This window comes from Aythya fuligula, chromosome 3, assembly GCF_009819795.1.
Source record: "Aythya fuligula isolate bAytFul2 chromosome 3, bAytFul2.pri, whole genome shotgun sequence".
NCBI classification, from domain to species: domain Eukaryota; kingdom Metazoa; phylum Chordata; class Aves; order Anseriformes; family Anatidae; genus Aythya; species Aythya fuligula.
Window position 1 is genome coordinate 117,984,844 of NC_045561.1, and position 20,155 is coordinate 118,004,998.

The 20,155-nt window shown below is 57.9% G+C and overlaps 1 protein-coding gene across 2 annotated transcripts; it reads right to left on the bottom strand.

The window, feature by feature from the left end:
• Nucleotides 1–596: 596 nt before the first annotated feature.
• On the bottom strand, nucleotides 597–19,758 carry SCARA5 (scavenger receptor class A member 5). Of its 2 annotated transcripts, XM_032184970.1 has the most exons (9): nucleotides 19,647–19,758; nucleotides 16,527–16,655; nucleotides 12,087–12,761; nucleotides 7,948–8,028; nucleotides 6,843–6,941; nucleotides 3,469–3,504; nucleotides 3,151–3,188; nucleotides 2,532–2,715; nucleotides 597–1,062 (listed from the first exon to the last, which is right to left on the bottom strand). In XM_032184970.1, the coding sequence occupies exons 1-9, from the start codon at nucleotides 19,756–19,758 to the stop codon at nucleotides 926–928; spliced, it is 1,491 nt and encodes a 496-aa protein (XP_032040861.1). In that variant the 3' UTR covers nucleotides 597–925. The 2 variants fall into 2 exon arrangements, with proteins under 2 accessions (XP_032040861.1, XP_032040860.1); XM_032184969.1 differs by lacking the exon at nucleotides 3,151–3,188 and having other exon boundaries at nucleotides 2,532–2,723; nucleotides 3,457–3,504.
• Nucleotides 19,759–20,155: the final 397 nt, after the last annotated feature.

Consider the following 20,155-nt stretch of genomic DNA (forward strand, 5'->3'; position numbering starts at 1 on the left):
CAAAACCAGGTTTTGGGGCCGCTGGGGGATAATAAAAAAGCTTTATTTGGGGATAAAACATTTTGGGAAGCGGGGGCCAGGCTGGGAGGGGGCTCTCGGTGACCCCAAGAGTGTCCCCAATTGGGGTGTCCTCAATTGGGGTGTCCCCAATTAGAGTGTCCCCAATTGGGGTGTCCCTTCTTGGGGTGTCCCCTTTTGGGGTGTCCCCAATTAGGGTGTTCCTAATGACAGGGTGTCCCCAGCTGGGGTGTCCCCTTTCAGGGTGTCCCCATTTGGGGTGCCCCAATTGGGGTGTCCCCACTTGGGGTGTCCCCAGTTGGGGTGCTCCATTTGGGGTGTCCTTTCTCAGAGTGTCCCCAATCAGGGTGTTCCCAATTGGGGTGCCCCATTTGGGGTGTCCCCTTTCAGTGTGTCCCCTTTTGGGGTGTCCCCTCTCAGGGTGCCCCCATTTGGGGTGCCCCAATTGAGGTGTCCCCTGTTAGGGTGTCCCCAATTGGGGTGTCCCTTCTTGGGGTGTCCCCAATCAGGATATCCCCATTTGGGGTGTCCCCAATCAGGGTGTCCCCTCTTATGGTGTCTCCTTTTGGGGTGTCCCCTTTTGGGGTGTCCCCAATCAGGGTGTCCCCATTTGGGGTGCCACAATTGGGGTGTCCCCAGTCAGGGTGTCCCCTTTTGGGGTGTTCCCAATTGGGGCACTCCACTTGGGGTGTCCTCTCTCAGGGCAGCCCCTTTTGGGGTGTCCCCTTTTGGGGTATCCCCAATTGAGGTGTCCCCTTTTGGGGTGCTCCATTTGGGATGCCCTCTCTCAGGGTAGCCCCTCTTGAGGTGTCCTCTCTCAGGGTGCCCCCTCTCGGGGCGTCCCCTTTTGGGGTGTCCCCTTTTGGGGCGTCCCCTTTTGGGGCGTCCCCTTTTGGGGCGTCCCCCCTCACGGCGCCAGGCACTTGACGCCGGCGTCCTCGGCGTGGCCGCAGTTGGTTTTGCCCCAGCTGGAGAAGCCGCAGCGCAGCAGGCTGTCCTCGGTGCCCCTACAGGACACGTCGTCCATCCAGATCCTGCCCGTTCCTACAAAAAGAAAAAGGGTCAGGATGAGCCCCCTCCTCACCCCAAGGGGGTCCCAGACACCGGGATGCTCACCCAGCGGGGTAACCCTATATTTTTGGGGTTCCCGAGCCACCCAGGAGGCACAATCCTTGTTTTGGGGGAAAAATCCCAAAAGACGCACGCTGCTGTCCCAAAAATGAAGCGTTTAGGGGGTTGTGGGCGCGTGGCAGAGGTGGGGGCACCACCCTGTGCCCCCCCCCCCGGGGTATCCAAACGAGGTGGCACCGAGACTGCAGCACCTTTGGGGTCCCCTAAAGCTGCTGCCAGGGCCACTGGGTCCTGGAGGTCAGGGTGTCCCCCCCCAAGGGACCCCAATAGGGTGGGCACGGGGGTCCTAGAGGATGGAGAAGGGGTTACGGAGACCCCCCGGGCTCGGTAGCTGGGGGGGGGGGGGCAAAGGCCACCAGGGTGGGTGCCAGGACATTGCTGGCGTTGCCATGAGGTTTTTTAAAAAGCTTTGAAAATAATAATAATAAAATAATAATGAATAATAATAAAATAAAAATAAAATAAAAAATAAAAAATTAAAATAAAATAAAATAAAATAAAATAAAATAAAATAAAATAAAATAAAATATAAAATATAAAAAATAAAACCCTTTTGTTATTCCAAAAAGGAAAAAAAAATCAGAAGTCTCATAAAAATAAAACAAAAAATATAAAAATGAAATAAAAATAAATAAAATAAAAATAAATTATAAAATATAAAAAATAAAACCCTTTTGTTATTCCAAAAAGGAAAAAAAAAAATCAGAAGTCTCATAAAAATAAAATAAAAAATATAGAAATAAAATAAAAAATATGAAAAATAAAAATAAAACTTAAAAAAATAAAATAAAAAAATAAAGAAGTAAAATAAAAAAATAAAAATAAAATAAAAATATAAAAAATAAAAACCTTTTGTTATTCCAAAAAGAAAAAAAAACAAAATCAGAAGTCTCATCAAAATAAGATAAAAAATATAGAAATAAAATAAAAAATATGAAAAATAAAAATAAAATAAAAATAAAATAAAAATAATAATAAAAAAATAAAAATAAAATAAAAATAATAATAAAAAAATAAAATAAAAAAATATAAAAAACAAAACCCTTTTGGTATTCCAAAAAGGAAAAAAAAATAAATCAGAAGTCTCATAAAAATAAAACAAAAAATAGAAAAATAAAATAAAAAATATGAAAGATAAAAACCTTTCGGTATTCCAAACAGGAAAAAAAAATAAATCAGAAGTTGTGTCCAGCCAAAAAAAAAAAATAAACACACAAATAAATCTTTCTTCCAAAAACCCCCACCCCGAGCCCCGGGGCGGCGCGGCGAGCGGCTGCGTGCTCAGCACCGGGGGCTCGGCTCCCCCTGCAGCCCCCCGGCACCCCATTTTTTTTGTTTTTTTCCCCCATTTGGGGTCTTCCCTCCCCAAAATTGTCCCCAACCTTGTCCGAAGCGGGCCATGCGGTACACCTCGTCGGCTCCTCGGAAGCCCAGCATGCGGCACACCACGTCGCCGTCCTTCTTGTCCCAGCCGTCGTCGCACACCGTGCCCCAGCGCCGCTCGTGGAACACCTCCACCCGCCCCTCGTGGGGGCCCGAGCCGTTCACCAGCCGGATCAGCCCTTCCTCGGCCGCTGGGGACATCGGGGGGGACATCGGGGGACATCAGGGGGACATCAGGAGGACATCAGGGGACACCAGGGGTCATGGGGGGGGACGCGGAGGGGGCCACGCGGCCGCGTCCCTAAATGCGCGCATCTCCGGCGCTTGGAGAGCTGAGGAGTTGTGGATTTTGGGGTGCTAAACCCCCCCCATTCTCCAGATTTTGTGTTTTTTCCTGCTTTTAGCAATTCCGCCAGCCCCCCCCGAGGTCCCCAAGCAGGCTCAGAGTTTGGGCACAGCCCCCGCGTGCTGCGATTTTACCAAAACTGGCTCGTTTTGCGCTTTGTGCCGAATTGGGGGCGAAGGCGGCTTGGGGGGACACCCTGTGGTGCCCCCACCGCCCTCCGGCCGCAGGAGGCACCCGGTGACACCACTACGGGTGGCTTGGGGACATCCCACTGCTTTTGGGACGCTGGAGAGGTCCCCCCCGGGGTCCCCTTGGGTCACCCAAGCCACCCCTTGGTGGCCACGGTGGTGGCCAGCGGCCGTGGCGAGACAGGAGCCGGCTCAAAACCAGGGGGGGGAAATCAGGTGGGATTTATTCGTGCGCCCCCAAAACCCTCGTTGCGTTGCAGCCGCTTGGAGGATTGCAATTAAAGGAATTTTCCCCAAAATCGGGGAAAATGTCCCCTATGAGGGCACGCTCGCTGGGGATCTGGGAGATTTTGGGTTCCCATCGCCGCGGGGCCCCCCGGGAGCACTTACCCAGGTCTCCGCCTCGGTCCCCTTTTTCTCCCTTGGGTCCTCGGTCACCTGGGAAGAGGAAGAGCAGAGGGGATGAAGCTCGTGCCGGGGGCTGGCTCTCGGAGGGCTTTCTCCTTGGGGAAACTGAGGCACGAGGCAGCAGCGGGGCTGCCAGCCCCCCTCCTGACCCTCTTTGGGGAGAAAAAAGCCCGGTGCCACGGGGCGAGCCGCTCCGGGGAGAGGAGCGTTTCGCTGGGGTCCCTCTCTTTGATAGACCGGGGGAGTTTTGGGGTGGAAAAAGTAGAATTTGGGGGGTTACAGCCCCGTCCTGAGCAAAAGCCGCTCTGCCCCTCAGCTCGGCGCGAGGTTTCACCTCCGCCTGCCCCCAGCCAGAGCCGCTTGGGGAAAAGCGACACGGGGAGCTCAGAAACCCCCAAAACTCCCTTAAAATGCCAAATTGCATTTCCCAAACCTTCTTCCAGCCCCAGGACTGCCACCATGGGTGCCGAAAATACCCCGAGGGGGGGCACGGCCACAGCACTCCGTGTCTCCTGGGGGAGCCCCAGGTCTCAAACCCTGCACCTGGGCTTCCAGGGGACCCCCAGCCTCGTACCGGGGCTGCCAGGGGACCCCCAGAACCTCCCCATTTGCCTCTTCCATCAGCGGAGCCCCCCCAAACGCCTCGGGGTAAGGGAACCGGAGCCGGAGAGAGGTGCTGGAGCTGCAGGAGGTGCACAAATCCCCTCTGGGGGGGGGGTTTTGCTGGTGTCCTGGGGGCCGAAATGTTCCTCGGAGCAGGGCCCTCGCTTCCTGCAGCAGGCTGACCCCGCCGGCACCCTGCGGGGGTGCTTGGGGGGGGGCTCGGCCAGCTGAGCAAACAGCCAGCCTCCAAAACCTGGGGCTATTTCCACCCAGAAAGGTGAAATCATGAGCTCAGCTCTCCGCCGTGCCACATCTCAGTGCTCCCCCCACCCAGGCAGAGCAGCCCCCTCGGCCCCGCTCCGCGTAGCGATAGCCACCGAGGACGCAGCCGCAGCCGCACCCGCCCGGAGATTTCTTATAAAGCAGAAAAAAAAAATAAAAAAATAATAAATAAATAAAATAAAAATAAAATAAAAAAAATAAAAGCACACAGGAAATTCTTGCCCTTTAACTCGGAGGCTCTGGGAAGCCGAGATCGCTCCCCCCGGGCAGCCCCAGCTGTGTCAGATGGAGAAAAGCTGCCCGGAGCCTGCGCCGCTGATGGGAACCAGATGAGGAGGAGAGCTGCAGGAGAGGGGCTGGAGATGCTGCTGGGCTGCACGTGATGAGAAAAGGCAGAGCTCAGCCCTTGGAGGGGACACGGGGCTGCTGGCGCCGTTGAAAAAAAGCAGGGTTTTTCACCCAAAATGATGCCGGCACCCCGTTGCCACTGCCACCACCACCAGGATGTGCTGAGATTTAGGTTCGGAGGTGGAGGGGAGTAAAGGGGGGCCCCGAGCCTGGAGCCCCCCCGTGCCCTGTCCCAAGGTTTTTGCCATCCTGGGGCTGGTACGAACGGGACCGGGGCCTCTTGAGGAGCGATTCTGGCTGAGGATGAGGAGGGAAAAGCTGGGAAGATGCCAGCAGGGAGCAAACCCCGTGAGCATCGTGCCTCCTGCTCCATCCCCGGAGCTGACGCTGCCCACGCAGCCTTGGCTTCTCCCAGGCTGTCTTCTGGGCTCTTCCTGGCAGCTTTTTCTCCTTTTTTTTTTTTTTTTTTTTCCCTATTTTTCCCCATCTTTCCCAGCTGTGTTCTCCGCAGAGCAGCTCCCTGCTGGGCAGGGGGCAGCCCCGCGGGTGGCACCGCAGCCGCCTGGGCTTGGAGCATCCCTGCTGGGACGAAATCCCAGCTGAGCTGCAGAGCACCCCCCAGCCTGCCCTGCACGTGGAGCTCTCCTTTTCTCCCCAAATTCACCTCCAGACCCCCCCCCAGCCCCACCTTTGGCTGACTTACTGCCCTTCCTTCCCTGCACGACGCTCCCCGGGGCGGAGCGAGGGCGACTGATTTACGCGCACTTCCCAGGCTGACTTTTTTTTTTTCCCCTATGGAAACGAGGAAAATAATCCCTTTCTGGGGGAATTTTAAGGGAAAAGGCAACAAGGAGGAGAAAACCGTAAAAAGGGAAAGCAACGAGGAGAGGGAAGCAATGAGGAGAGGAAAGCAACCAGGGGAGGAAAGAAACCAGGAGAGGAAAGCAACCAGGAGAGGAAAGGCCGTCCCCCGGGATGGCTGGGGGAGCTTTTTTTGCCCCAAAAAAGCGCTGTGCTTTGAGCCAGGGATTTTGGGGAGAGGCCTGGGGGTCCCCCAGGGCAGGCTGCCGGCTCTCCTGCGCTCGGGGAGGGGTGTGAGCCCCCTCAGAGGGGCGTGAGCCCGGTGGTGCAGGGCAAGCAGCCTGCGCTCGAAGCCTGGGCTTGGAGCGCTGCCTCGCTCCGGGTCTGTTTCCTATCAATTTCAGAGAATCCCAGAAAGCGTAGAAATTCGGCACTCGCCGCCAGCGTGCTGCGTGATTTATTGGAGAAGGGTTTGGGGCGAAGCTCCCTTATCTGAGCGCTCTGACCTCCGGGGATTTGGCCCCGGGGAAGGACACATGGGTCCCGGAGAGGCAGCGGTGGGAGCGTGAGGTTGGTGCCATCACCAAATTCCTCCAGCCAGGAGAGGCAGAGCTGCCATCAGGGCTCGCTCCTCGGATCAGAAGAGCCAAATCTGCACGGAATTTGCCTGAAATTTGCGTGGGTTTTGGGGCTTTCAGGAAAAAAAAAAAAAAAAAAACCTGCACGAAGGAAGGTTTTGCACAACGAGCAGCGCACGGGATGAACCCAAAAAGGGCCAGCAGGAGCGGGGTGGTGCCGGGCAGGGCTCTTCCTGCCTCCCCCGCCCACCCAGTGGGTGTTTTGGGGCGGAAAGACGCTGTTTTGGGAGCTGTTACCCGTCCCGATTTAGGCTGCAGCCCGGAGCTTCTTTTAAGAGGTCTCCCTTAGCCCTTAGGGTGTGGTGAGGTGATGGAAAACCAGGGGGAGCCAGAAGGGGACCATAAAATAAAATAAAATAAAAAAATAAAATATATAAAAAATATAAAATATATATAAAATAAAATAAATAAAATGAAAAATATAAATATAAATTAAATAAAATAAATAAAAAATAAAAAATAGAAAAAATAAATTAAATTAAAATAAAATAAAAATTAAAAAATATTTAAAATAAAATAAAATAAAATAAAATAAAATAAAATAAAATAAAATAAAATAATAAAGCCTGGCACAAAATGGGGTGCCCAAGGCCAGGCTGGATGGGGCTGGGGGCAGCCTGGGCTGGGGGCAGGGGTCGTGCCCATGGCAGGGGTGGCACTGGGGGGGCTTTGGGGGCCCTGAAGGCTGCCCCTTACCTCTGAATCCTCGCATCCCAGGCGGACCCGGAGGGCCGAGGTCCCCTTGGTCCCCTTTCAGGCCACGCGGCCCCGGTGGTCCTCTCTCCCCGGGCAGCCCTGGAGGATGGGGAGAAGCAAAAGGGGTCGTGATGCAGCACCGGGACCCCCCGTCAGAGCCCCCCACCCTTGGCACCGATCTGTGCCCAAACTGGGCTGGGCTTTGCCAAACTATTTTTTTTTTTTTTTTTTGGAATTTTATTTCCAAAATATCTAATTCCGGGCAGGTGCCGCCGTGACCGCATCCCAAAAAAAGCACCAGAGAAAGCGAGGTGGAGAAGGAGCTAAAATTAAGAGCCCTTTCGGCAGCTTTTCGGCTTTCGGTGAAGCCTCCGGGGATTTTGTTTTGGTTTTGCTGTTTAAAGAAAAAAAAATATAGAAAAAGAAAAAATAAAAGAGCTTTGGGGAGGGCTCTGGGACAGCAGCCGGGTTTCTACCGCTGTGGGGGCAACGGGGCCATGAAAAATGGGGTTTTACGGGGTGCTGAGCCCCCCGTCTTGATGTGGGTCCATCATCGGAGTGGGGTGCAGTATTTGGGGGGATGGATCCTGCCACCCCTGTCCTGCTGGGGACAGAAATCCCTCGCCAAGGGGGGGTCCTTGGCAGCCCTGGTGCCGTCCCCGAGTCCTGGGCGCCAACCCCAGTGCTTCTAGGGTTGGCTGGAAATGAGAAACAGCCTCGAGCTTGGTTTTTAAATCAGATTTCTCTCAAAAACAATGGTTTGAGTGAAGAACGGGGAAAAATAATAATAATTAGAAAAAGGCATTCTTGAGATGGAAAAAAAAAAACCCTATAGAGAACCCGAAAGCGTCAGACCCCCAGCACTGCCCTGACGGGTGTGGGAGCCCATGGGGGCTGCCCCATAAGGGCTGGGAGCCCCAAAACCCCATGGGGGCTGCCCCATAAGGGCTGGGAACCCCAAAAACCCCATGGGGGCTGCCCCATAAGGACTGTGGGCCCAAAAAAAAACATGGGGACTGCCCCATAAGGGCTGTGGGCCCCAAAAACCCCATGGGGGCTGCAGCCCTGGCTCTGTACACCCAGGTCTGGATGCTTCAATCCTTACCTCGCAGCCCGGGCAGGCCGGGCAGGCCGGGCTCCCCCTCCATCCCCTCGTGGCCTGGGTCTCCTTTGGGTCCCGGGGGCCCTGCAACGAAGAGGATTTGGCTGCAGGAGCCCTAAATGACAACGGGGGACGATGCCAGCAGCCCTCTTCTGTGCTCTGTGGGGTTTGAAGGACGAAAACGACCCCATCGCCCTGCTCTGCACGCCTCAAAACTTCACCTTGCAGCTCCACCCGGGCTCGGGCCTAAGTTTCCTGGAATTTCCTTCCACCCTGTGACATCTCCAGTGAAATATCTTCCAGGAAAGTTTTTTTAAAAAAATAATAAATAATGCATTTTGGAAGGGCGGAGACGAGCCTACAGGAGGGGATTTGCGGCACAGAGAGCATCTCCCCTGGCTGGGAAGGAGCCACCAGAGATCTGCAAGCTCTTGCAAGGCCAAAATCGGTGACAGAGCCTGCTAGGGGCCAGCTCCACCAAGCTGAAAGCAATTACGAGCTGAGCCCGCTGGAAGAAACTGGACGGGATTAAAAAAATAAATAAAATAAATGAGTCATGGGATGATAGAAAATTGGGCAGAGAGAGGCCGGAAGGGTCATCTGGTCGCTGTCCTGCCCCAGCCAGGGCGATAATTGGGAATTGTTAAGTGTTGTTTGCTTAGAAACCCCAAAAGCCACAATCTCATGGTCGTGAAGAAAGCTGTCAGCCGGCCAGCCTTATGGGGAAAAAAAAAGGGTGCAGAGCACGCCGGCACCCAGGAGAGCTGAGGACAGCAAGGAGAGGATTTGGGGTGGGAAGAGAGATCTGCTGGGCAGGGGTTATGGGATCTCCTGCCATGGAGAGGAGCCAAAAACCTCCAGGGGCTGCTTCAGGGGGATGTGGGGCAGGATCCAGTGAGGGATGGGCTGTATGGAGGAGCTGGGATGGTGCTGGGATGGTGCTGGGATGGTGCTCGCCCCTGGTGCACGGAGCCTTGCACAACAGCCGGGAACACTGCATGGCCTTAAATCCCCTCGCTGGCCTGCTGGAGTTTGAAAAGCTGAGTAGATGGACCAAAAAATATATAAATAATAGAAATAGGAAGGAGATGAGAGCACAAGCAGGTGGTGCTGCGCCCAGCCAGTGACTCCCTGTTCCCTGAAAGAGCCCGAGGAGGCCAAGCCCTGCCGGGGAGGGGAACACCGTGGTGCACTGAGGCTGCCCCGTGTCACCCCGTCCCTTCCAGGACACAGAGCTAACGTGGGAATAAGGAATTAAAATAAAGGAATGCCCTGAAATTCAGCCCGGGGAGCTCTCCTGTCCAAGCGGAGCTTTGTAAGGGTGATGCTGGGTTGGAGGGCAGCAGGGGGTGTCTCAAGGGAAGGGGTTTCCTGCTGGCATCTCTCCAGTGTGTCCCAGTTCAGCAGCCCCAGGTCCTCCTGGAGGAGCAGGGAAAGCTCTGCAGGACCCAGTAAAAGCTCTGGAGGATCCAGTAAAAGCTCTGCAGGACCCAGGGACAGCGAGGGTGAGGATGGAGGAGCACAGAGGGGCAGAAAGGAGAGGCCCCTGTGCCAAGTCTGTCCTCACCCCACCAGGCTTGGGGCTTGTGGTTGGGGGCAAAAACCCCTCTCCAGCTGTCCCCTGCTCTGCTCCATCCTCCTGAGCACTGCAGCTGGGCTGATGTGAGTGGACAGGGGAGAAAACCTCTCCAAAACCCTCTGGATGAGGCTTTTCGTGACAGCCAGATGGAGCCGGCTGGCAGCACGTCCCCATCCCACCCAGCGTGTTGTGCAAGCGGCCGGGGCTGGGCACCCTCCCTCGCTGCTGACACCGTTATTTAAGACCTGCAGGCTCGGGCCAGGGTGGCTGCAGCTGCTACGAAGCCACATCTGTCCCCTCCTGGCTCAGCCGGCGGCCAGAGGGAGGGAGAAGCCTTGGCAGCAGCCCCGGCACTCGCTCCCATCTGCAAGAAACTCCAGGAAAACGCTCAGCCTCTGCTCGGGGGGGCTGGCAGCAGCGTGAATTCCCCTCGCCCCTGCTGAACCTGCTAACGTTTCGGCCTCCCCAAAGTCCTCAGCGAGGGGCTCCAGCCTTGAAAACGCAGCTGGGGACAGGGCTGCCCCGAGCCCACCCTGGGCTTGCTGCCTGCTGCTTCCTCCCCGTTGCTCGTGTGCCTCAAATCAGGGGGATCCCCACGATTTTGCTGCTCCCCCCACCCAGCCCAGGCATGCAGCTCCCTCCCATCTCTCGTTTCACACATTTTTGAAGCCAAACGAAAGCTAGAGTCGGTGGTCAAGGGTTGGGAGGGATGGGGTGGTTATTTGGGATGGGCTGCAAGAGGAGAAGAGCGGGGGAAGGGGAGCATGGAAATATGGGGCCATGTGGTGGTGGGGTGGGGGGTGAGTGAGGGGACCTGGTGGGCTTCCTCCCTCGTGTGGAGCACGAGCAGGGTACCAGCTACAGAGCATCCAAGGTGATGGAGATACCTGAACCCCACAGAGACCCAAACCTGGTGGATTTGCTACATCCCAAAGCACCTGAGACATCTCCATGGGGCAACCCTGTGCCACGGGGCTCACTCCCAGCACCCCCAAAGCACCACGGACACCCTCCTGGCTTCATACATCAGTGAGGAGAGCTGCTAACAAGATGTCCTCGTCTTACCCCAAATCATGGAATCCTAGAATTGGACTCGATGATCGTTACAGGTCCCTTCCAGCTCGGGATATTCCATGATTCTAAAAGAGCTGCTAACAAGATGTCCTCGTCTTACCCTGAGTCATAGAATCCTACAATTGGACTTCATGATCCTTATGGTTCCCTTCCAACTCAGGATATTCTATGATTCCATGATTCTAAGGGAGCTGCTAACAAGATGTCCTTGTCTTACCCCAAATCCTAGAATCGGACTCGATCCTTATGGGTCCCTTCCAACTCGTGATATTCCGTGATTCTAAGGGAGCTGCTAACAAGATGTCCTTCCTCATCTTACCCCGAATCACAGAATCCTAGAATTGGACTCGATGACCCTTACGGGTCCCTTCCAACTTGGGATATTCCATGATTCCATGATTCTTAGGGAGCCACTAACAAGATGTCCTCATCTTACCCCAAATCCTAGAATCCTACAATTGGACTCGATGACCCTTATGGGTCCCTTCCAACCCAGGATGTTCCATTATTCTAAGTGAGCTGCTAACAAGATGTCCTCATCTTACCCTGAATCCTAGAATTGGACTTGATGACCCTTACGGGTCCCTTCCAACTGGGGATATTCCATGATTCCATGATTCTAAGGGAGCCGCTAACAAGATGTCCTCATCTTACCCCAAATCATAGAATCCCAGAATCATAGAATTGGACTTCATGATCCTTACAGGTCCCTTCCAACTCGCAATATTCCATGATTCCATGATTCCAAGGGAGCTGCTAACAAGATGTCATCGCCTTACCCCAAATCATAGAATCCTAGAATCATAGAATCATAAAATCCTAGAGTTGTACTTCATGATCCTTATGGGTCCCTTCCAACTCGGGATATTCCATGATTCTAAGGGAGCTGCTAACAAGATGTCCTTGCCTTAACCCAAATCATAGAATTGGACTCGATGACCCTTACGGATCCCTTCCAACTTGTGATATTCCATGATTCTAAGACAGCCACTAACAACATGTCCTCATCTTACCCCAAATCATAGAATCCCAGAATCATAGAATTGGACTTCATGATCCTTACTGGTCCCTTCCAACTCGTGATATTCTACGATTGCATGATTCCAAGGGAGCTGCTAACAAGATGTCATCGTCTTACCCCAAATCCTAGAATCATAGAATCCTACAGTTGGACTTCATGATCCTTATGGGTCCCTTCCAACTTGGGATATTCTATGATCCTAAGGGAGCTGCTAACAAGATGTCCTTGCCTTACCCAAAATCCTAGAATCCTAGAATCCTAGAATTGGACTCGATGATCCTTACAGGTCCCTTCCAACTTGGGATATTCAATGATTCCATGATTCTAAAAGAGCTGCTAACAAGATGTCCTCATCTTACCCCAAATCCTAGAATCCTAGAATCGGACTCGATGACCCTTACGGCTCCCTTCCAACTCGCGATACTCCATGCTTCTAAGCGAGCCGCTAACCAGATGCCCTGGCCTTACCCCGAATGACGGAGATGTTCCTCAGGGCGACCGAGTGCTCCCAGTCCTTGAGCCGCAGGTCCTCGGTCACGTTGCCGAGGATGGCCAGCTCGTGCTTCAGCTGCTGCTCCATGGCGATGTGGACCAGGCGCATCCGCCGCGCGTCCTCGGTGGCGTTGCTGATCAGCACCTGCAGGTCCTGGATGCGGGCCCGGTGGACGTTCACGTCGTAGGAGAAGGTCCTGTTCATGGCGTCCACGGCCCCGCTGGCGGCCGTCACCTGCTCGCTCAGCCCTTCCAGCCGGCTGCCGAGGTGGCTGAGGAGGTGCTCGTGGTGCTGGAGCAGCAGCCGGCTGCTGTTGCCTTCCACCGCGAGCCTGTAGGCCTCCTGCTGCGCCGCGTCGCTCTGCTGGGCCAGGCTGTCCCACAGGCTGGACACGGCCCTGTCGGTTTGGCTGGCCTGGCTCTGCAGGCTCCAGAGCAGCCCCTCCAGCTTCTGCAGCGACCCCGTCATCAGGAACAAGGAGTCCGAGTGGTTCTGCAGCAGGTCCTGCAGCCGCCAGATGTGCTCCATCACCTCGCCCTTCAGCGGGAGGTGCAGCAGCTTCAGCTGCACGTCCCTGAAGCTCTCGTTCAGGCGGTTCACGTTCCCCAGCAGCGCCTTCAGGTCCTCGGGGGACGTCTGCGGCCGGGAGACTGCGAGGGAGAGACAGGAGGGGGGCATCAGAAACCCCCCGTGGAGATGGGGCCGATGGAGAGGTGCGGCCCCGCTCCATCCTATACAGCCCCCCGGGGTGGCTGGGGGCACCTCTGGGCCCAGCAGTGCTGGGACCCTTTGATCTCAGCAGCTCGTAGCTGTCCAGTAAGCCCAGTGGCACCCAGTGGCACCCAGCAGCACCCAGTAAAGCCCAGCAGCACCCTCAGAGCCCCCATCCAGCCTGGGGGCATCACCACCCCCTGCCTCTGCCTGTGATGCTGGGTCTCCAGCACAGCCTGGGCTGGGGGGGAGGGACTCAAAGCCAAACCCGCAGGAATAATGAGAAATAAGGGAAAAAAATAATCACTATTGTTCCTTCGGCGGTGTTGGGGTTCAGCTGGAGCAGCCCCGGCACCATCCTGCCCATTTCCGAGGAGGAGGAACCGATGGAGGACATTGGGTTCGGATTAAGATCAGCGTTTGGATTAAGGTTTGGATTAAGGCATCAGCTTCCTCGCAAGAAAACCGAGGGGAGAAGAGGCCCCAGGTGGCCGTCACGAGCAGAAATCCCCCCAAAGGCAGGTCCTCCAGGGGCTGGGATGCACGGGCACGCTCCCTCCCCTTCTACCTGTGGTTATTTAAAAATACGGAGTGGCCCCAAACCCTATAAACAACTCCTAAAAACTCATCAGGCACAACCGCGGGCGCGAGGCTGAGCCGGAGGAGCAGGAGATGGGCGGGTGCTGGTCCCACAGCCTCCTCCCACGTGCACGCAGCACAGGCACCCTCCCCTCCACGGACACCCAAAATACCAACCCGCCGCCAGCTCCAGCACGAGGCCTGGCAGCCCTGGGGCTGAGCTCATGGTCCCCGAAGGGCTCGGCGAGCAGCTGCTCCCCCCCTCACACACCCCCAAACTATTGTGTTTTCGGGACAAGCTGTCTTCCTGGCTGCCGTCCCCACCGGCTCCTGGCCCCAATCCCCAGCCCCAGCCCCGGGTCCTGCCCTGGGAGCACCCATGAGCTGTTTCAGTCCGTCCCAAAAAAAAGAAAAGGATCGCAAGAGCCCTGCCCCAAGCCCTGTCAGCCCTTCCTGCTGCCCCCCAAAAACCAGCTGCAGCACGGCTCTGCGCTCCCCCTCTTGCACCATGGCCTGGGGAGGTCCCACCAGCATGCAGAAGCGTGCACGAGCAGGGATATGTGCGTTTGGATGCCCACACAAAGGCGTCTGGCTCGTTAGCCTCATCCTAACGAGCCTTGATGCTCTGCGGAGCAGCACAGGGCTGGGTGCCCCCATGCGCCGGGGTGTGCAAGGAGTGGGATCAGCCTCGGATCCGGGCTCAGACAGCCCAGTGCAGAGCTGTGCACGCAGGTGTAAGCTCTGTAATACCAGGATTTAACCCAGACCTTGAAAAAAAAAAAGCCAAGAGAGTGCTCAGGTGTGGTTTGGTGCCGTTTTGGGGCACAAGGTGGGCATGAATCCCACCCCTGTAACCCAAAGAGCTGGGTCTCCAGCAGCCGAGCCCAGCTCCCTGCAGGCTTCAGCCCCTTCCCCAGGGCGATGGGGACTGGGTTGGGGCTGAGCACCACCTCCCCCTGAGCCCCAGCTTCACAAAAATCACCTTTTCCCCCTCCTTTTTGGTGCCTAGAGGAGCGCACACCCCAGGAGCGGGGAGGGGCGCAGGCAGAGGAGCGCCACACACTTCCCACGGGGCTATTAAAAGCAGGCTGCAGTTAAAGGAACTCTAACTTTTAACTTTTTTTTTTTTTTTTTTTTTTAACTTTTTTTCTCTTGCTCACAACATCCTGTTTCCCCGGCTCCTAGGTGGTTTAAAGGTATTTTTAGCAGCTTGCTCATTTTCCAGCCCTTTGCCACGGAGCGGGGACGCCTGCCCGGGGCCAGCTTCAAACCCACACCCGCTCCAGCAGGATGCACGGGGCTGCTGGGCACCCGAAACACGGCGTGGGATGGGGGCTGGGGTCCTGCAACCTTTTTTTTTTTGGGTTTTCCTCACGTCCCCTGGGCAGAAAGGAGCACGGCAGGGACGCACAGGGCTCAGCATCCCCCCTCGGAGCTGCCCTGGTCCCACACCGAGGTTTGGAGAGCTCAGCCCCAGCCCCCCGAGCTGTCCGGGAGGGTCCCCTCCGAGCCGAAATCCCTCCAGCAGGAGTTTCTCCCCATTAACAGCCCTGCGAGGAGGCGCTGGCAGGCGGAGCAGCTCCCAGGGCCCCCATCCATCCGTCGCCTGCTCATCCACTTCATCACCACTCATTTCCACCGCCCTGCTGAGCCGCCGCTTCTCCTCGGCCAGCGCTTTTGGATGCTCCCCCAGCAGCCAAATTTTTTTGGCTCTCCAGCCCGCGGGGTCGCAGGGCTGGGTCCTGCCGCTCTCCTGCCATCGGATCCGGGATTTTGGCACCCCCAGAAGGGGTCGGACCCCCCCCTCCCCTGGGGTTCAGCCGCATTTTGCCTCTCCGAGGCTCCCATCCCCAGCCAGGAGGGCGAGGCGATTTGACCGGGGGTCTTGCTGAAGCCTGACAGCTGAAATCCTGGCTCCGGGAGGGAGGCTTTGAGGATGCCCACGGCTCCAGCTCTCCCTGCTGTCGTCGGGGGCCCTAATCTCGTTCCTGTTATTGCTGGAGCTGCTCTCAGGCGAGCAGCTGTAGCTCGGCCCAGGACATGCGCGCCCGCCCCGAGCCCTTTGCACAATTCATGGCATCCCCAGCGCGGGGCTCCTCGCTCCAACAACAACATGAAAACAATGTCATGCAAGAAATCGGTGGGAAAGGCTTCCAAATTCCAGCGAAACCTCCCTCTGTCCCTTCCCCAGCCCACGGAAAGCTAAAATCTGCCCTGCGCAACAGGCACGGGCTGGCGGCGGGGAGTGAGACAAGGAACCCGTCCTGCTCCCTGCTGCGGGGGACCCGCCAAAAAAAATCACCCTCAGACCTAAAAGGGGCTCACGGAGATGGGGCAGAAATCGGATCGGCTCTGCCCAGCCCTGGGGGGCACTCGGGGGCTGGAGCAGGGAGGTGCTGGGGGGGTCCAACCTCAGAAGCGACGGGCCCATGCCTTGGAGCATCCTTGGGTTCATCGGGGCACCCATGGGAGCCTCCCCACCCCGCAGGACCCACACGGGGGGGTTACGGCTGCTCCGTGGGGGGCTGCCAGGGGTGCGGGCATCCTCCCAAAAACGGCGAGGGGGGGGGGGGGGGACAAGCCAGCAGTGAAGCCAAGCACAGGGGATGCGTGCGCAGGGCTGGGAGCAATTAGAGGCCCTCGTGGGCAGCCTTCCCGTCCCTGCCCTCGGGGCTCTGCCCCCGCGCGCAGCAAATCCAAGGAGGGGAGGTTGGAGGGATGTTTTGTGCAGGGATAATGCCCTGCCTGCGTCCGAGAGAGCCTGGGGGTCCCCAAAAGGGGATTAGGGGGGGCGTTTGTGCACTGCTGGGACCCCAGCATCAAAGGCAGCACCAAAGCTGCTCCTGGCACGCTGAGCAGCGTGAGCTTGTGTCACCGTGCTCCCAGGGAGCCGGAGCAGCCCCAGGGGCAGCAGCAGGCTGCCAAGCAGAGCAGGAGGCACCTCTGTGGGTGCCACAACCCCGCAGCAGGCACAAAACCCCCCGGACGCCACCGCAGCGGCGGCAGGAGCGTGGCCACGGCACCCCGGAGAGATTCGGGCTGGCAGGTTTTAGCCCTCCCCAACCCAGCCTGGAGAGACGCCCCCCAAACAAAAGCCCATCGGGGGCCCCGTGCCCGGCCCTTACCTGCGAGGATGAAGACTCCGACGAGGATGAGGAAGACGAGGAGGTAGAGCCCCAGCACGGCGTACTTCAGCGCCGCCAGCGAGCCCAGCCGCCCGCAGCGCCCGGCCGCCCTCATCCTGCGCCCGGCACCTGGGGACACAACGCGGCGTCACCGGGGGGGGGGGGGGCTCAGCTCCCACCCACAGCCACCTCCGGGGGATTTCGGCAGCCTCGTGGCTGCAGGGAGGGGGGCAGCACGTCTGTGGGTGTCTGCTTTCAAGCATAGATGGGGTGCGGAGAGCCTGGCGGGGACCCCGGGGGGAAAACACCGGCACGGAGGGCAGGGAGAAGGGAAAAAAACGAAGGAAAGGACAAGGGAAGCAGGTGAAAGGCTCTCTCAGGGTGAAGCCAGCACCAGGGAAAAGCCCTCTGCTTCGGGGTTTTGTCCAAGCCTGTGTTTTGGGAGAGTTTGGGTGATGCTGGGCGTCACAGCCCCAAATCTGTGAGGGACTGCAGAGGTCCTGCCATGGAGGGGAGCTGGGAAAGAGCCAGGTAAATCCCAAAGTTTTGGGATGCGACACAGCCCAGCGCTGCAGATGGACCCGGTGCCTCCATCCCCAGCCCCAGGGCTGCAGCACTGCTCTGGATGGATGCCTCGGAGCCATTTGGTGAGCCCAGGGGCACTGCCCAAACGAGGGGGTGATGGGGTGCTGGCAACCCAGCCGTCCCCTGGCTTCTGCCGAGGGGCAGCCAAGCAAAAGGCACTTCTCCAAGAGGGGTTTCCAAGAGCAGCCGGGAACCAGCAGCTTCCCACGGGCTGTAGGGTGCTGCTGGGTCTGCCCCTCACCACATCCCAGACGTCCCCGGGGACGCCGACAGAAGGATGAGGAGCAGAGCCCCAAATCTCCCAGCCCCTCGGTGTTCGGGTGCCGCAGTCCCATCGCTCTCTGCCCTTTAAGCCCCAGGCACAGCCCTGGACCACCCAGCTCCAGAGCTGGAGTTAAGCCAAAAAGGTGAGGCAGGTGAGGCACAACAGCCCCAAAAACAGCCCCCTGGGGAGGGGACCCCCTCCTGTAGCCATGAGCGACGCACCCAGAGACAACCCCAAAGCCCACCCCAAGGACCTACGGGGTGCTGGAGGGACAAGGGGCTGGGCTGTCCCCTTCTCCATCACCTCACAGCCCTCGGGCAGAGCCCTGAAGGGTTACGCTGGGTGTAGAGCTCAACCCGGGCCCGTTTTGGGGCCGAGGGAGGCTCGCCCATGCTCCAAAATGATAAACCCCTTGAGCTCACGCTGGCTGACCCCTGGATCCCAAGAGAAGCCGGGTCCGAGGGCGCCTGGAGCAGCAGAAGGTGCAGGGCAGGGCCCCCCCCATCCTTCCCCCCCCCCGTCCCCGTCCCCGTCCCCAACCCACCCATGTGCAACTCGTTACCCGCACGCGGTTCCCATTTGCTGCTCGGGGCCTGCTGTCACCGGCCAAACAGCTGGAGCCGAGGCTTTCATAATGAGGAAAGCTGCAATATTTTTCTGACATTAACACTTAGATCAGGTCCTGGGGGACTCCGGGAGGAGCTGGCCCCGCGCCCCGAACCACCCACTCCTCCCTGCCTGCGCTCAGCCGAGCCCGGCTTTCACAACAGCGCTCTCCGAGCGGCCCAGGGGTGTGCTCCGGCCCGTAACCAAGGGGAAAAGCAAAATATTTCTCCCCTGCCCACCCCCGGGGGAGCCAGGCTGCGGTTTGCCCGGCCGCGGAAAGAGGTGGGGGCCGGGAGCAGGCAGGGCTCGCCCCCAGCCCTGGGGTGGGAGCAGAAGGTGCTGGGTTTGCGCCCAGGGTGCAGCATCCATCCTCGTTAAGGCATTGCCCCGAAATCCATCCTCGTGGGCTCAGGGCTGGCTTTGCCCCTTGCTTGGGCATCCCAAACCACGAGGTTTGGGAGCCTCGTGGGGTGACAGCGAGTCTGGGGGCGTCAAATCTCAGCTTTCACTGGCACTGGAAAATCCGCCCCGCGGCCCTGCAGCTGTCCCCAGCCCCAGTAAGGCCACAGCGCCGCTTGCACTGAGCACCACGAGCCACCTGCACCACGCTAGCATCCAAAAAACAATTTGGCAGGGGCTGGGAACCTCCCAGAGCCTGGCTGCAGCCTGTCCCGGGCTCCCCATCACCCCCCCGGGGATGCCCCAAGCGCCGCGCTCCGGTGCCTGAGCCTGGCAAGGCGAGACCCCCATCCCCACGTAGCTGTGCCTGGGGGGCACGGCGCTGCTGGGAGCCCCCCCAGAGCAAGGCTGGTTTGGCTGGCAGCCCCCAGGTGGTTTCTGAGCGAAGCTGCCAGCCGAGGGGACCTCTCCCAGCTCCGCTTCAGCCCATCCCAGCTGCGGAGGCCTCGTGAAAAAATCCTGGAGGGAAGCTCCGTGGAAACGCCGTGGTTTGTGTCCCTGCTCCGTCTCCTTCAGGGGGTTGTTCCAGGGGACAAAATCTCCTGGCAGGGACAGAGCCAGGATGGAGAGCAACACAGACACCACTTGACGGGCCATGAGGAGAGGAAAAGAGCTCAGCAAGGCCGCGGTGGAGGCAGAGGTCCCGTGAGAAATGCAGGTCCCACCGCGCCCCGGTGCTACCGGCCCCACCATGGGGCATCTCTGGACAAGACCACACACACGAGAGCAAGTTTGGAGGAAAAAAAAAGTCAATGTTCAGCAAGGAAAGCTGCTTTCCTGGAGTGGAGGAACAGAGTGAGACCCTGCGCACCCCAAGAGGTGCCCTGGCTGCGCCCATCGGGCAGAGGGGTGGATAGGGCAGGCGAGGAGCCACAGGGACCCGTCCTTCCCTGGGCATTTCCCCCACACAAGCTCTGGCAGATGAGAGGTTTCCTGCTCTGCGCCACGCATCCAGCAGGGACGCAACGCCCTGACCCCAAATTGCCCACCAGCAGCCCCCTCCGGGCGCAGGGATTCCTCCTGGGCTCTGCTTCCCTGGCACCCACAGATCCTAAGCCGGGCCAGATGCTTTTATCCACGCAGGGACAAATTGCTGAGCTGCTCCCCGGGTGAGCCAAGCCCCCGTGTGCCCCCCCCGGGAGCTCTCTGGGTTCGTGCCACCGGGATGAAGAAGGGAGCAGAGGGAGCGGTGCGCCTGGACTCACCGTCCTCGCAGAGGTTCAGTTTGGAGAGGTTCCTTCCCTCAAAGGGCTCCTCGAAGACGGAGCCGTTCTCCCTCTCGCCGAAGGTGTGCAGGTACATGGCCTTGTTCTCCATCCTCCTGTCCCCTGCGGGGCCGAGCGGGCGGGTGAGGAGCTTGGGGACCGTGCCACGTCCTGACCCCGCTCACCCAGCACGGCCCGGGATGGAGCAGGGGACCCCGACCCGCTGCTGGGGGACCCCGACCCGCTGCCGGGGGACCCCAACCCGCTGCCGGGGGACCTCTCACGGGGGGCAGAGGTGGCCACATCTCAGCGTGAGGTTTCTTGCCAAACCCAGGATGGGTTTGGGAGCACCCCGAGTAAAAGCCAGACCCCGCAGTGACCCCATGGAGAAGCCACGGGCTAGCTCAGCAGCAGCTGGCAGCCTGATGAAATGCCCACCACCAACGCAGACCCTCAGCTTGGGGGGGCCGAGGAGGGGCACCCACCACCCACGAGGGGCACCCAGGACC